Raw genomic sequence first — 15491 nt, 5'->3', positions numbered from 1 at the left:
GAACGGAGGTCGGGGGCGGTCCTAAGCTCCACTGGCAGCTGGTTCCAAAGGGCGGGCGCACCCACTGAGAAGGCCCTATCCCTGGGTGTTGTCCGCCGGCAGTCTCTTACCGGCGGTACCCTGAGAAGACCCTCCCTGTGGGAGCGCACTGGACGAAGGGAGCTTGATGCCGGCAGCAGGTGTTCCCTCAAATAACCCGGACCCAAGCCATTTAGGGCTTTATAGGTCATCACCAGCACCTTGAATCTCACCCGGAGGGCAACCGGGAGCCAATGCAGCTCGCGGAGTAGAGGTGTTACATGGGAGTATCGGGAAACCCCCATCACAACTTGCACGGCCGCATTCTGCACCAGCTGAAGCCTCCGAGTGGTCCTCAAGGGCAGCCCCATGTAGAGAGCGTTGCAGTAGTCTAAACAAGTAGACTTTTGATGAACATTTTAAGGCCCAGGTAGGTTTGTATGAATGAAAGTGATTCTTTGCGGAACTTGGTTCTAAATAGTTACAGTAATGCTGAGGATTCTCAGTTTTTGTAATAACTTGTCTCATTAAAATGATAAATAAAAGGGCGTGACCCCATCATGAATAAAACTAACACAATGTAGTTAGGACTGGACAAGGAATAAATATACTATTACTATATAATTTATTCATCCTTTCATGATTTAAGCTTACTTTGATCAGTACTACTAGTAGACCAGTAATCTTTAACTTTTTATATTTCCCATTTTTCCCCACTTTCAAAGGCTAGAAATTTAAAACAAGGCATAAAAATATCGAGCTTCACAAACACAAATGCATGTATTTCTGAAGACATTTCGGAGATTACAGATACGTTATGACGCACAATTCTGAAATCATCAGCCAATAGGAAGTCATCCATGACTCACAGCACTCTGGTTGCTGGATATTTTTATATATAACCACGGAGATGTCCTCGGACAAGCGCTGGCTCTTCGGCTTTCAAACAGAGATGAGCACTGGCCCCTAGAGTCAGAAATGACTAGCACGCATGTGCGGGGGAACCTTTACCTTTACCTAGGTTCATAGTTTTAATCATCTCTCAAAATTTTGTTCTGACTTTCTAATGGGCTTGCTCAGACAAAGCAGAGAGAAGCTTTAATAGTACTCTTGCTTTAGTTGTGCAAACCAACTTTACTTTTTTAAAAAAAACTTTAAGACTCCTCTTTAAGTTATTTGCTTAACTTGGTTGGTCGGTTGGTTAGGAACTGGTAAAGCAGCCGACATAAAATTAATATAACTTATTCTGAATGCTTGGTCCCTATAAGTATCCAAGTTTCAGCCTTGGGTTCCAGATGAGTCCATCAATTTGAGCTGGATGTAACCAGGGTAGGAGTAACTGGAGCAAGGTTCATTGCCTCTGGAGAGAATTGCAATTGATGTACTAGGCTAAATTGGTTGTCAGCATCATTTCCTGAATAACATTGAATCTAGGGAGATACTAAATTGCTGTTAGCATTTCAGGAAAATTGTAGTTGTACTTCTCCATCCAGTTTTCCTTGTAGTAGTTCCATTTTGTCTGCATCAGAAAGTTATGTGGCCTCATTCATCCTAGAAACAAGATATCATTTAAGTTCCTTAGGGATTAAACGAGTGGGAACCAGAAGGATAGCTTTACATCATCCACAAAGTAACTGGTTTTTAGCCCAAACCTGTAGTTAAAAAGCTATACTTCCTACAATTTTATATAGCTTCTTATAGATTGTAGGGACGCGGTGGCTCAGTGGGTTAGGACGCTGAGCTTGTCGATCAGAAGGTCGGCAGTTTGGCAGGTCGAATCCTGAGTGCCGCGTAACAGAGTGAGCGCCTGTTACTCGTCCCAGCTTCTGCCAACCTAGCAGTTCAAAAGCATGTAAAAAATGCAAGTAGGAAAATAGGGACCACTCCGGTGGGAAGGTAACAGCGTTCCGTGCGCCTTTGGCGTCCAGTCATGCCGGCCACATGACCACGGAGACGTCCTCGGACAAGCGCTGGCTCTTCAGCTTTGAAACGGAGATGAGCACCGGCCCCTAGAGTCGGAAACAACTAGCACGCATGTGCGGGGGAACCTTTACCTTAACCATTTATAGATTGTATGAGGGAATGTTGTACCCATTTATGAGTACATGCCTACATACAACATACCTTACTCTCTCCTGGGCCATGCTGACAGGGAGAAGAAACTGTAGCTAATGGACGGCTCCACAGGGCTACATTAATGGCACCACCAGCACTCTTATTCCATAGGTTTTTTTCTTCTTCAGTCTTCAGAAACTATCTCGTCAAACCGCTTCCCTTCCTTACCCAATGACCAATTGCAGGATGAACTGGTTTCTTGCTCTTTTTACCAGTGATAAAACAATAAGATCCTTCCACTTACCAGGCAAGATAGCTGGCAGGCGCCACACTGCTACATTTTTAGCCACCAGTGCTAGGAGTGAATAATGGATGTTTCTTTCTGGCTAGTTGACTGGGTTGTTCAGTAGACCATTGGCCAGCCAGAAAGATCTCTCCATGGCTATCTAGGGATTCCTGTTAAAACAGGGGATCACACAGAATTCCAAAATACATCAAAAGCTAAGAATATGCAGCACCACCTTCTATCATTTAGAGAAAGAAAATGCACAGGAACCCTGTTTTAAGGATCCAGTCCGGGTCAGTCACCAGGACCAGAGCTTTAGTATTTTGAGTTTTGGGACTCTTGGTGGAGCCCATCCTTTAGGGAACTTCTCTGTAGCAGAGTATGTGCTTTGGGTTACTCTGTGTGTGGTATTTAATGTTTAAGGCTTGTTTTAAGGCTTAAAATGATACAAACTCTGAAACAGATTTAGCAATATCCCACCAGAACCTTTTTTAAAAAAAATTCCACAAATCTCAGCCCAAGCCATGAAACCCTCAGACTTCCAACTCCGGCGATATTATGTGTGGCCTAGCCAGGATGCAAAAGGTTGATCATTTCTGTTTGATAGGATAATCTTAACTGGGGTTGGACTGAACGCCCACAATGTGAGGCTTAGTTCAGAAATTTGCAGATTTTGCTGAGCATAGGATAACAAACCAGTATTAAAAAAATAAGGTCGGGGCAGAGTAAAATTTGATTTAATCCAAATTCAGATGGAATTAAAATGAATTAAATCGAAACAGAATTAAGACTGAATTAGTTAAATGGATGTTTTTTCTGGAGTTCTGTTTTTTAAATCATTGGCAAAAGTGGGGTTGATGCCACTATGAAGGGGGGGGGGCGGGTTTGTCTGCATCTTTTTCACAGACAAACAACCTCCATTCTGATTTGTCCATGGGGAAGTGAACTTCAAAACTACTACAGAGATGCATTGGCTACAGAGGTTCTTTTTAACTCTTATCTCTTAAGGATGCTACCTCTGCCATGAATGGGGGAAAGAGTTAGTTAATTCAGGCAGTCAGCCATTTAGGGTTAATTGGCCTTTAAGGTTAATTGGCTGGGTCATTGACTCAGTTTTCCTGTTTGCAGGACAGCCCTCTTCTCCCCCTTCCTGTTAACAAAGCCAAGCCACTAAGTTACAATTCAGCAGCAACTTTAAAGGCACTTAAGGATTTTATCTGAGGCTTTGGGAGGCTATGCCTAAACTGAGGCCAAGATTGCCCCCACAGACTTTTGTGTTGCAAATGTACATTTTAAACAGCTCCTGGAGCTCAGAAGCTATACCCACCCATCCTCCTTCACTCCTGATCTTGAAAATTAGTCTGATGTAACCAAAACATAGCTCCTGCAGTTTTGTAAGAGAGGGTGAGGGAGTGTGGGGGGGGGGAGCGTTCTATGAGAAGTCCACTTGTAGCAGGCCTTTGCTTTGGGGTAAAGTAGTTGTGTGATTTGCCTCTTTCCCTCCTCTGAGAGCCTTGGCAAAGGATGAGTGGGAACCCAGCATGAAGAGTGGCAGCCTGAACATTCCTGAAAGTCTCTGGCTTCGGCTCTCTGTTCATGAGGATGGAAGTCAGCCAGGCTGCCAGATGTGAGTTATTTGCCTGTAGCAAGCAGTGGGCCTGGCTCAGACGGGTTCTACCACTTCTTCGACTTCAGCACCCATGAGAGTACTTACTCCCCATATTAGCCCTCTGGCACAGGCAATTTCTGTAGGCAGACATTTCAGATTAAACAAGGACGATATGGAAAGTGGAACACTTTCAAAAATCTACCAGCAAATCTCAGATGAAAAACTTTCATGGGGCCATCTAGGATTCACAGTGGGTTGTGTGAGCTTTCATTCTAAACAAAACATTTGTAGTGTTGTGTTAACCACCTTCTGAAAAGAGTATTGTTAAACTGAACAGCTCATAGCATGCTTTATGAATCTTGATTGGCTCCGTTAATACTGGTTGATTTGCTCCCGTTCAGTTCTCTTCCCTCCATGCCATGATTCAAAATACTCGTACTTTAAAACCTCCAAAAACATCTTATAAAGTTATGGTTTCTTACATATTCAGGGCAAAATTAAGATAGGAGAGATTCTTAATGTATCCAGTCATCGCTTGTCCCCGAGTATTACTGAAAGAATGTACATATTACCATTAATGTGTGAAATCAGACATTTTATACAATGCCTAGGAAATCTGTAGAATGCCAAAAATGGGCTGTCAAAGTATGAAAGGCTTAATATTTCACAATTTCCTAGGCATTCTATGCAATGCCAGAAGGCAAACTGGCAAAGTATAAAATAGTGCCACTCTGGCCTTCCTTCTTGCAACAAATAAGTTAATACTAATCTTTTTGTCTTGTTTTTTTCCAGTAAGAAAGTCCTGTACTTCATTGTGCATTTCTTCTTTCACTTTCATACAAGTCCTATCAATAAAGGATTAGAGTTAGGGTTAGGGTTAACCCTAACTCTAACCCTAACCTTAATCCTTTTGATGACTCTCTTTTCATACTTTGCCTAAATAGCTCTTGCGATTCTGCATAATGCCTAGGCCCCAGGTATTATATACAATGCCTAGGCTAGGGAAAGTATATAGCACATTAAAGTAACAGACATATCATAAGGTAAAAGGTAAAGGTTCCCCCGCACATGCGTGCTAGTCGTTTCTGACTCTAGGGGCCGGTGCTCATCTCCGTTTCAAAGCTGAAGAGCCAGCGCTTGTCCGAGGACGTCTCCGTGGTCATGTGGCTGGCATGACTAGACGCCAAAGGCGCACGGAACGCTGTTACCTTCCCACCGGAGTGGTCCCTATTTTTCTACTTGCATTTTTACGTGCTTTCGAACTGCTAGGTTGGCAGAAGCTGGGACGAGTAACAGGCGCTCACTCTGCTACGCGGCACTCGGGATTCGACCTGCCAAACTGCCAACCTTCTGATCGACAAGCTCAGCGTCCTAACCCACTGAGCCACCGCGTCCCCTAGACATATCATACTTTGCCTAAAAATGTCACACATTCTATAGATTTCCTAGGCATTCTATACAATACCAACTTTTCATACATTGCCATTAACCTATACACAACATTTTAAACACCTGAAGAATTTTCTAACCAGATGTTCTCCAGATGTGCTAGATAACATCTTCTAACACCTTGTTCTCCCATGCCAGTGTATCAAGTTAGATATGTTGCTACTTGCATTATTTATTAATCAAATATGTATAGCTGTCCATCTCATGTGGAGTGACTCTGGGTAGTGTACAATAATCAATAAGAAAGGATACATACCTGAAAACAGAGATTTATAAAGTAGAAAAATCTGCATTAAAAATGGAGATAAAACTAAAAATACATACAAAACCCAAGCAGAGAGTACATGCACCTCATTAGTGGAGCCATCTAAACAAGTCTCGGGTTCTCTGGAACCCTGAGGCCCGATGATACAACCAGGTCTCGAGAGATTTTAGAATTAGTAAATGTTAAGATTTTGGAGACTGTAAACCAGCAGCCAATATTTTTACAAGTAACTTTTTCAAGTTGGAGACTTGTTTGCAATTTTGTGAGCATCTGCAAAACACCTGGCATGAGAGAACTGCCTCTTCCCCAAAAGGCAGCCATGGTGGACATGGGCAGTATTATGTAGTGAACTAGCCCCCCCTCCACACACACACACCCGGATTCTCAAGGGGGATCTTTGTGAGGCTCAAAGGTATGGTTACAATACATACGTTGTCAGAGGCATGCCACAACTTCTTCAATTTTTTAAAAATTGAAATTAGTTAGGGTGCCTAGAAACACATCTGAGAGCATACCTTTAACTATAGGCACCATGTTCTTACAACCTGCATTTATGGTAGAAATCTCAATTGGAAAATTGAATTTATCCATCACTTCATAGCAAAGGAGTGATGCCAAGGTCCACTAATGTGGTACATAACCTCTTTGTCATCACTGCATCCTGACGTCTCAATACTTTCCCCTCCTCAATATTATTGCAAAGCCAGGCAAGTATATATTTCCAGTGTCGACATTTGGAAAAGGAGGGACAAAGAAGTTAAATAATTCAAGGGAAACAATTCAGGAACTTGAGGGTGGAGCATGGAGCCAAACCTTCATTTCAAAAGTCTAAACTCATCTAACTTAATTAAATTCAGCACAAAAGATGATTGAATTGGGTGGAATATATTTTACTGTATCCCTCTGGAGATTGGAATCATTACACTTCCGCTGCGCTTCCATATTTGGTTGAGAAGGCTGTTCTCTTGGGCCGCTTCCACAAAGTCAGTTCACCCACAAATCTCAAAAGTACATTGTACTGTCCCTCATTGTGCTGCCTTCCCATTTCTCAGTGCTGTACTCACTACCCTATGAGTAGCCAATGTCCTCTTTGGGACATCTAGTTAACATATTCTTTACAGGAGTGTGCTCAGGGTTCTTTCTTAATTGTCTATGTGCAGCCCATGCACATTTTAAAAGAAAGCAACATCAGGATGGTGCAATTCTCAGGGAGCTGCTAGTAATCCTTAAAGGCTGAAGTCTGGTGCTATTTTTTTAGTGTCTTGTAATAAGCCCATCATCCCCACCCATAGTACGGATGGTGGTGGATGTTGACTTCGATCCGAGAGGCACTAAACTGGGGGAAGGAGGTCTGCTTTGTACCACAAATCCCCCCCCAATAGTGGATCCCCTTGACACATTTGAAAGACTAGAAATGAGAAATTTCTGGAAGGTTTTTTTAGACTTTGTCTCTCTCTCTCTCTTTCCTCCCCCCCCTTTCTCCCCGCCCCCGGTTCAGCAGCAAGCGTGCCGAGTCTGCGTTGTTGGAAGGAATCAAGAGGTTGCTGTGGGCTGTTCCCTCCACCTTTCAGCTGGGGGAAGGATGGAAAGTTTTCCCTCTCCTTGGGGATTTCGACGCTGTGGAAAACAGCAACTCTTTTTGGTCACGTTTGGAAGCCTTGGTTGGGTCGTGTGTGGGAAAATGCCAGACAACTGGAGGGTTGGAGCGTGCAACCCACCCAAGCCACCCAGCGATTTCCCGGCCGCCTGTTCCCTCTTCCCCCTTTTGGGTGCCTCCAGCCCCCTTTTCTAAGGCGATCCTTTCGACTCCTTCCCCCTCCAGAAACCCCCCCCCCCGATCTTGCTGATCTAACGACCCGCAACGGCCTCGAGTGGAAAGAACTGAGCGATAAGCCTGCCGGCTCAGGTAGCGCCCGTGCCCCTCCAGGCATCCAGAGGTTCCCGGGGCTGCGTAAAGGGGAACAAAGCCAGAACCCCCAGCCCACCCCCCCCTCCCTCGCCCGTGCCCCTCCAGGCATCCAGAGGTTCCCGGGGCTGCGTAAAGGGGCACAAAGCCAGAACCCCCACCCCCCTCCCCCGCCCGTGCCCCTCCAGGCATCCAGAGGTTCCCGGGGCTGCGTAAAGGGGCACAAAGCCAGAACCCCCACCCCCGCCCGTGCCCCTCCAGGCATCCAGAGGTTCCCGGGGCTGCGTAAAGGGGAACAAAGCCAGAACCCCCACCCCCCTCCCCCGCCCGTGCCCCTCCAGGCATCCAGAGGTTCCCGGGGCTGCGTAAAGGGGCACAAAGCCAGAACCCCCACCCCCGCCCGTGCCCCTCCAGGCATCCAGAGGTTCCCGGGGCTGCGTAAAGGGGCGCAAGCCAGAACCCCCACCCCCTCTCCCCCGCCCGTGCCCCTCCAGGCATCCAGAGGTTCCCGGGGCTGCGTAAAGGGGCGCAAGCCAGAACCCCCACCCCCTCTCCCCCGCCCGTGCCCCTCCAGGCATCCAGAGGTTCCCGGGGCTGCGTAAAGGGGCACTAAGCCAGAACCCCCCCCCACCCCCACCCCGCCCGTGCCCCTCCAGGCATCCAGAGGTTCCCGGGGCTGCGTAAAGGGGCGCAAGCCAGAACCCCCACCCCCTCTCCCCCGCCCGTGCCCCTCCAGGCATCCAGAGGTTCCCGGGGCTGCGTAAAGGGGCACTAAGCCAGAACCCCCCCCCACCCCCACCCCGCCCGTGCCCCTCCAGGCATCCAGAGGTTCCCGGGGCTGCGTAATGGGGCACAAAGCCAGAACCCCCCCACCCCTCCCCCGAATTCCAAAGAGCGGGAAGGAGAGAGAGAGAGAGAGAGAGAGAGAGAGAGAGAGAGAGAGGAAGCAGCGCTGCCCTGCGAAGCGCCAGACTCGTCTTTGACTTTACGCACCCTCCGCGCCTCCCCCCCTCCCCGCCCAACAGAGGCGTGGGGTGTAGGGAAAGAGGGAGCGTGGGAGCCGAGCCGAGCCAGGCCAGGCGGGCTTGGGTGCGGACCCCGCCCCCGGGCGGCAGGGTCGCTCCGCCCCGCTCTAACTCCCGAGAAGTTTCCCAGGGTCCGGGGAAGGAGGAGGCGGCGCCGAGCTTTGGCTGCCTCGCTGCCTGGCCCTAGCCTGAGCTTCAGCTTAGCCCCTTCCATGGATCTATAGGGGGCAGCCGGAGTGGAGACCCAACTGGGGGGAATGGGCTCGGCGTCCCGGTTCCCAGGCCTTCGGCGGGCATGGTTGGGTTGCGGCTTGCTGGCGGTCGCCTGGTTGGCCGGCCTGGCACTAGGGGCAGGTAAGGAGCTTCGTGGGTGCCGGTTCCGATCGGGTGTGGGAGTCCCCTTCCATCCGGACTTTTAGGACAGCGTTTCCCAACCTTAGGAACTTGAAGATGCGTGGACTTCAACTCCCAGAATTCCCCAGCCAGCTATGCTGGCTGGGGAATTCTGGGAGTTGAAGTCCACGCATCTTCAAGTTCCTAAGGTTGGGAAACGCTGTTTTAGGAGACTTGGGACGAAGCCGTTCTGGTTTTTCGTTTTCGTTTTGTTTTGTTTTTTTCTGGGCACGAAAGATCATGGCCTCTTCGTTTCCTCTTTTCAAACTTCTGAAAGAACTTCGCCGGGTCCTTCTAGATGCCGTTCGGAAAGTTGAGAGCGCTCTTTCCCAGGACCGGGGAAGATGCGGGGGTCCCTGAAGTTATTTCCCTTGTTCTCAGCTAATTCTCTGCCCTCTCTCCCTCCTTCCTCCCCCGCCCCCCGTGAGAAGAAGGGGAGGGAAAAAGTTTGCTGGAGTCCGACCACAAAGAAAATAAACGATCATTGTTTAATTCCAGATTGGGGAAAAGAGGGAGAGGGGGCAGCGATTTAGCTGGACCGGTTGTGGAGCGGTGAGGGGGGGGGTTTGGTGCGGCGTTATTTCATCGGCACTGATTTGAGCTACGAGGGAAACAATCTTACACTTTTTATTTACTTAAAGCAAACTTTTCTTTGCAGCCAGCTCCAGCTTCTCAACTTGGAGCAGCTGGAAAAAGTGGAGCATGGACGTAGGATTTGGCTCCACTCCGTCCTTGCTGTAGCCAGCTTTCTTTTCAAATGAAATCTTATTCCGCAACCACGCCGGGAGGGGGGTGGTGGTGGGGAGAGATTTGCAATTTTCTCTAATCTCCCCCTGGAGTTTAGCGATCTTGTATGCACGTCAAGAAGAGAGTTCTGTATATTTGCGTTCACAAAACGGTTAAAGGGGGAATGGGATGCTTGCTGTACAGATAAGGAACTAGAAGCATTCAATTAAGACTATTCAGAATAATAAATAGGATTGTGCAATTGATGCATATTAGGCCTGTGTAGTTGCCTGCTACCCACACATTTGTCTGGATAGGAGAAAAATATACTAGCCGGAATGGCAGCGTTCACACGATATATTTAACTGGATCAGCTAAACAGTTAACAAATGCAATCACAGGACATATTGAATTTGATTAGTGTTAAGTTTAATTTTTCATTATTTAGCATGTTACGTAACTTAACCCACTTGGTGAGCATATGTTTCAATATATTCTGTAAGTTGAAAAAGTGGTGTAATTTAATTACTTTGCTTTATGAGTGAACAATTTAGAAGAGGTGTGTACGTAGACAGATGTGCTGATCTTAGCATATTAAGTACTGTTGAGAATTTGCATTTTCTTGTGATGGGAGCCATTATGAATGAGAGGAATAGTTTGGATTTTAAGACTTCCTCCCTCCCCATTTTTTATGCCTGAGATTAAAATGAAATGATCTTGGTGGTGGTGCTTTTGTTACGTTGTGCTGCTGCCTTGTGTTTACAGGATAGTGAAAAGAGGCTTGGTGATGGCTTGAGCAGATGTAGTAGCAGCTGTCACCCCTTGTCTCCCTCCTTCACATTCTGTTGGACTACACAATTTTATTGTTGCTACAAGGAATTCTGTAAAAATTGTCCACGGACTCACTCCAGCCAGTGCTACGGGCCCAAAGGTACCAGGTTTCTTTCTGCCGGGCCTATAAGTTGCTATCTCTTGGCTGTAAAGTAGCATCTTGGAGTCAAAGTAGGGAGTGCACTGCTTAGCAATTGAGGCAGCCAGTTAGTTCTCAGGCTTCTTGGGAGTTCTGTGGCTCAGTCTGTGCCCTGAAATCTATTCCTTCTCTTCTCCCCCCCCCCACATGCTCACTCATACTTTTTTCTCCAATTTGTGCTCTGGGAATAAACTGAGATGCAAGCAGGAGATAAGATGATTTAATTGGGTGTCATGCAGCAACTTGCTTTGGCCCATGAATTGTGCAGCAGCGAGATGCCAAGGATGAGATAATTGCTGCAAAAGGTAAATAGAACGTAGGGCTATTATTCAGCATGGGTTTCACTCTCCCATGAAGCTGCCTGACTGGTTTGGGGAAGCCGACCTTGCTTATTACAATGTTCCCAGCCAGCTGGTTCTGCAGTGCGTGGGAATGTGTGGCTCGTCCTATGCATGAGGCCAGGAGATTGTGGATGCCCGGGAATATGAATCCCTCCTCCTCCTCCTCCTCCTCTTCTCCCCGCCAGCTTGCTGCTTGGCTGGACATAGACAGGGCTTTGTTCTTGGTTGAGCAATTCCAAAGCAGTGCTGTTGAAATCCTGGCGGTCTCTAGCAGAGGAGGGCTTGAAGCCACTGCTCGGAGCCACCCTTGAATGTTTTTAATAACTCTGGAAAAATTTTCCTTTGTGCTAAAATGATGGGAGATTCTCATCCTGCAGCTGCCAAAGCAGCATATAGAGGCTCTTGAGAACTAGGTGGTATGAAGGCCAAGTTTCTGAGTTTGGATTGGCAAGAATAAAGTTTTCATTGTTAGGATGGTGGGCTGGGCTGAACCAGACAAAGGTCATGGAAAGGTTGGAAGATTGTCCTGTGGGAGGATGTGATGTGGAGGGGATTGCTTTTCTGCCATATTATACAGAGGAAATCTAGAGCTTGGCATTTATTTATGAATTCTATTTTCTGCCTTTCCACTAAAAATGGCACTCAAGGCAGTTAGCAACAATACGGAAACTAGGAAAACTTTGGTTAAAAACTCAAAAACTAATATGTAAGAAATAAATTGGCCCACCAGATATAAACCTACTTCCTCAGGAAGCTAGCTTAAATGTTTACAATTTGGGGGGGGGGAATTGTGTATTTGCCTGTTGGCAGAAGATCATCGGCATTTGCTAGGTTGGCTTTTCTCCTATGGAAGTCTGCTGTTGGGGGCAACCACTGAAAAGGCCCTCTGTCAAGTTCTGCCGTAGTCAAACTGTGTGTCTGATTTATGGGACAGAAAGAATAGTTGTTGTTTTTTTAAAAGAACCTGAACACTAACCCCCGTGTATTCTTTCAAAAGAATGTAGTCCCTAGAACATTTAGGGCTTCGCACGTATCAGAAATGTCACAGGAAAGTCAATCCTGTTCCAATAGCTTGGCTGCAATTATCCAGACTAGCCAAAGTTTCCAAGTTGTTTTAGGAAAATGTATTACATGGATCTGGCACTTACAGTTTTTGGACTTTAGCTAGGATGCCATTTAAATCTGGACATCTAGGCTTAGGGCTAAATCTGGATATGCTTCCAAACTGAGAATTTGAGAGTTCAAGGATCTCATAAGCTCCTCCTTCTCTGCTGCTGTTCTTTCCTTTTGGAACAGCATCTCCCCTGAGAGTTGGTTTGACTCGATCCTGGCTACTTTTGGGAAGGCATTAAAGTTCTGCTTTTTTTCCCCACCAGGCACTGGTATGGCCCAGTGCATTATTTATCCCATAGTGCAGGGGTGTCAAACTCAATTTCATTGAGGGCCGCATCAGCATTGCAGTTGCTCTCAGGGGGCCGGGTGGGTATGGCCTGGGTGGGCATGGCCTACTGGATGGGCGTGGCTTACTGGGTGAGCATGGCCAGCTCTACATCGTTCGCATCAAGGGTGCCTATGGGGGCCTGGGCAGGAGTGGGACAGATCTGAGGGTCTCTGGCAGAAGGAGGGTCTCTGGGCCAGGGCCAAGGCAGTGGCGGCAGTTCCCTCACTGTTTCCAGGATGGCTTCGCGGGTCGCATGAAACCACTTCGCGGGCCGGATCTGGCCCCTGGGCCTTGTGTTTGACATGTCTGCCATAGTGCTTACGTATTTCTACGTTGTTCTTTTGGATTGTTTTTTTTTTGTTTTATTATGTTTTTTCTTTAAACTGATTATTGTTATTGAAGATTTGAGGTGCTCTGAGTCAAATACTGAGTAAATAAACAAACAAACAGACTCATTAATGAGAAGGTTGCCTTGTACCCAGATGTGCTTTTCAACAGTACGTCTCGTTTTCTTCCAGTCTGACATTCAATCACTGATTGAGAACATGAACAGCTTCCTTGAATTGAGAAGGAAAAAAAATATTTTCCTTTGCCATCAACAGATGTAGTTTTGGTTAAGGTTGCCATCAACAGATGTAGCCATTTCCTTGCAAAGCAGACATTTTGTCTTTTCCAAGGCTGTTTCTTATTTTCTGCTTTGTTAGACTAATAACAATGTGGTGATCTAGCGCTTCGCTTGATAAAGTCCTTATTTGAAAGCCATTTCATGTGATCATATGCAGTGTTTTTTTCCACATTGACATACACTGCATTCCATTAGATTAAAAAAAAAAACTAGAAATGTAGGTCTATAGAAAAACCACCCATATTAACCAGGTGCTCTACTACCAAAGCAACAACCCAACCTCCCACAAGAGAAGCTGTGTGAGGACTTTTTTAAAATGAACCCAAACACACTGCAGCAACCCGGAACAGCAGAAAAAGGAAATGGGGTATCTATATAACACATTCCAACAAAATGGGTACCCACGAAGCTTCATCCCTGGCCACTCAACCCAATCCAGCACAACCAACACAACAAAGCCTAAGAAGAATTACACTGCCATACATCAAGAACATCTCAGAAACCACAAATAGACCACATGGAATCAGGGTAGCAAATAAGCCAACTAAAGCCCTTCAAAACATCCTAAGTAAACCCAAAGACTCAGCAATCCCAGAAGAAAAAACGTGAATCATCTACAACATACAGTGTAAGAGCTGCAACAACCACTATGTAGGGCAAACAGGCAGAAGACTGGCAGAACGCATCCACGAACACCAACTGGCGGTCAAAAGGCATGATGAAAATTCTTTTAATTTTACAATATACGGACAGGTTTAAATAGTTTCAATTGGGAAAATGTGACAACCCTAGACCAGGCCAAATCCAAAAATGCCAGGGAATTTCTGGAAGCCTGGCACTCTGACAAATCAGCCATCAATAGGCACATAGACATTAACAACATCTATATTAGTATGCAAAAGAGACAATCAACCAGCCCACAAGAGAAAAAGACTCCAGCACCTCTCCACCAGTAATCAGCACTCAGATCAGCATAGACCAGACATGTCAAACTCGCGACGTCATGTGACGTCGCACGACGTCTTGGAGCTTTTCCCCCATTGCCAGCAATGGGGTGGGCACGGTTTCGTCACGATGTGTCTGGGCAGTTTGACACCCCTGGTATAGACTAACTCCAAGGTCACCTTCAGAACAACAATCAGGTAAACAATACCCCAATCAAGAAACTGCCACAGAGCCATTAGTAAACAGCCCAACCAAAGAATCCCTAAGACCGCCCCCACCCACACTGACAGGGCAAGACCCCAGAATATATATAAACAGACAGCAAACAGCACTCCTAACTAGCGCTGATGATGTTACCTAGTTAGGGCAAGAAATCAAGCAACCTCAGAGAGCACCAAGGACCCCTCGAAAACTCTATTATCTGCAGAAGAGATTTTGTAAGTTAAAATGTCTTACCCTTACAGAACAGGTGGAATCTGTTTCTATAAAGTATTTGGTCTAGGACTGGACATTTAAGACCTTTCAGTCAGCTGTGTCATTAAAAAGAGCAAGGATTCATTTGCGAAGATTGAAGCCAGGCCTAACTTGTTTAAAAACCAAGCTGCGCAGTAATTTCTTCAATGTTAACCTGTAAAATTGAGTTTTTAAATTCAGTATGCTTCTTGTCATTGCTTCCCCTACACCAGGGGTCAGCAACCTGAAACAGTGAAAGAGCCACTCGGAACCGGTTCCCTCACAAAAGGAAAAACTGGGAGCCACAAAAAAATATGTGTGCATGCGCATACATGCGCGCATGCACAGAACAGGGTTTGACTGAAGAGTGGAGCCAAGGAGAGATATGCACCTGCCCTGCATATTTGAATTGATTGGTTGAACTTTTTTAGTCCCACTTTTTTTTTTGGACTGCACATGGCAGAGGACTGGGAGCCATGGGTTGCAGACCTGTGCCCTAGACTCATCCATATATATGCCTGTTTCTTTTTAAATATCTTGTGTGAAACAGGAAAGGACATTTTCCATGTTTCTGTAGGTTTGCGGTAGGAGTCACCAGAGCTTCGCAATTGCAGGATTCTCTCTGGGGATTTGAAACTTCCCTTGTTTTTCCAGTCTTGAGGTGGACATGCCAAGTAGGCATTTTAGTCTCCTAGATTTGTTAGAGTACTTTCATGGATCTCCCCTGATGCTGGAGTCAGTTTGGTCCAGTTACCGATTGGGTTCTATTTAATTGGCTTCCATTATCCTTCTTTCAGGGCGCTTTGCCTTCAGTAAACTTCTGGAAGGTGCAGTCGTGGGTTCCTTCCAGGCTGGGGTTGGAAGCATTCTCTCCCCCACTTCTGGATCCTATGAACTGAAGCTGTCTGTACTTAGAGCGGAGAGTTGTTGAGATATAGCAGCTGCCTTCCTGCTGCAGCCTCTCCAGAGGCCGCAGCCAGAGCC

The 15491-nt window shown here is 46.5% G+C and overlaps 1 protein-coding gene across 2 annotated transcripts in view; it reads left to right on the top strand.

Annotated features, from left to right (window-relative positions):
* Window positions 1–8665: 8665 nt before the first annotated feature.
* NOTCH3 (notch receptor 3) overlaps window positions 8666–15491 on the top strand; it is a 75407-nt gene continuing 68581 nt past the window's right edge. The window contains exon 1 of one of the 2 annotated variants that reach the window (XM_083356157.1): window positions 8666–8967. In XM_083356157.1, the coding sequence (XP_083212283.1) occupies window positions 8871–8967 (97 nt within the window). In that variant the 5' untranslated portion in view covers window positions 8666–8870. The remainder of the gene's footprint in view (window positions 8968–15491) is intronic. The other variant, XM_083356158.1, reaches the window with a different exon arrangement.

Source organism: Vipera ursinii, assembly GCF_947247035.1.
Source record: "Vipera ursinii genome assembly, chromosome: 2".
NCBI classification, from domain to species: Eukaryota; Metazoa; Chordata; class Lepidosauria; order Squamata; family Viperidae; genus Vipera; species Vipera ursinii.
The sequence above is the reverse complement of the archived record's forward strand: the minus strand, read 5'-3'. Positions and strand labels throughout refer to the sequence as shown.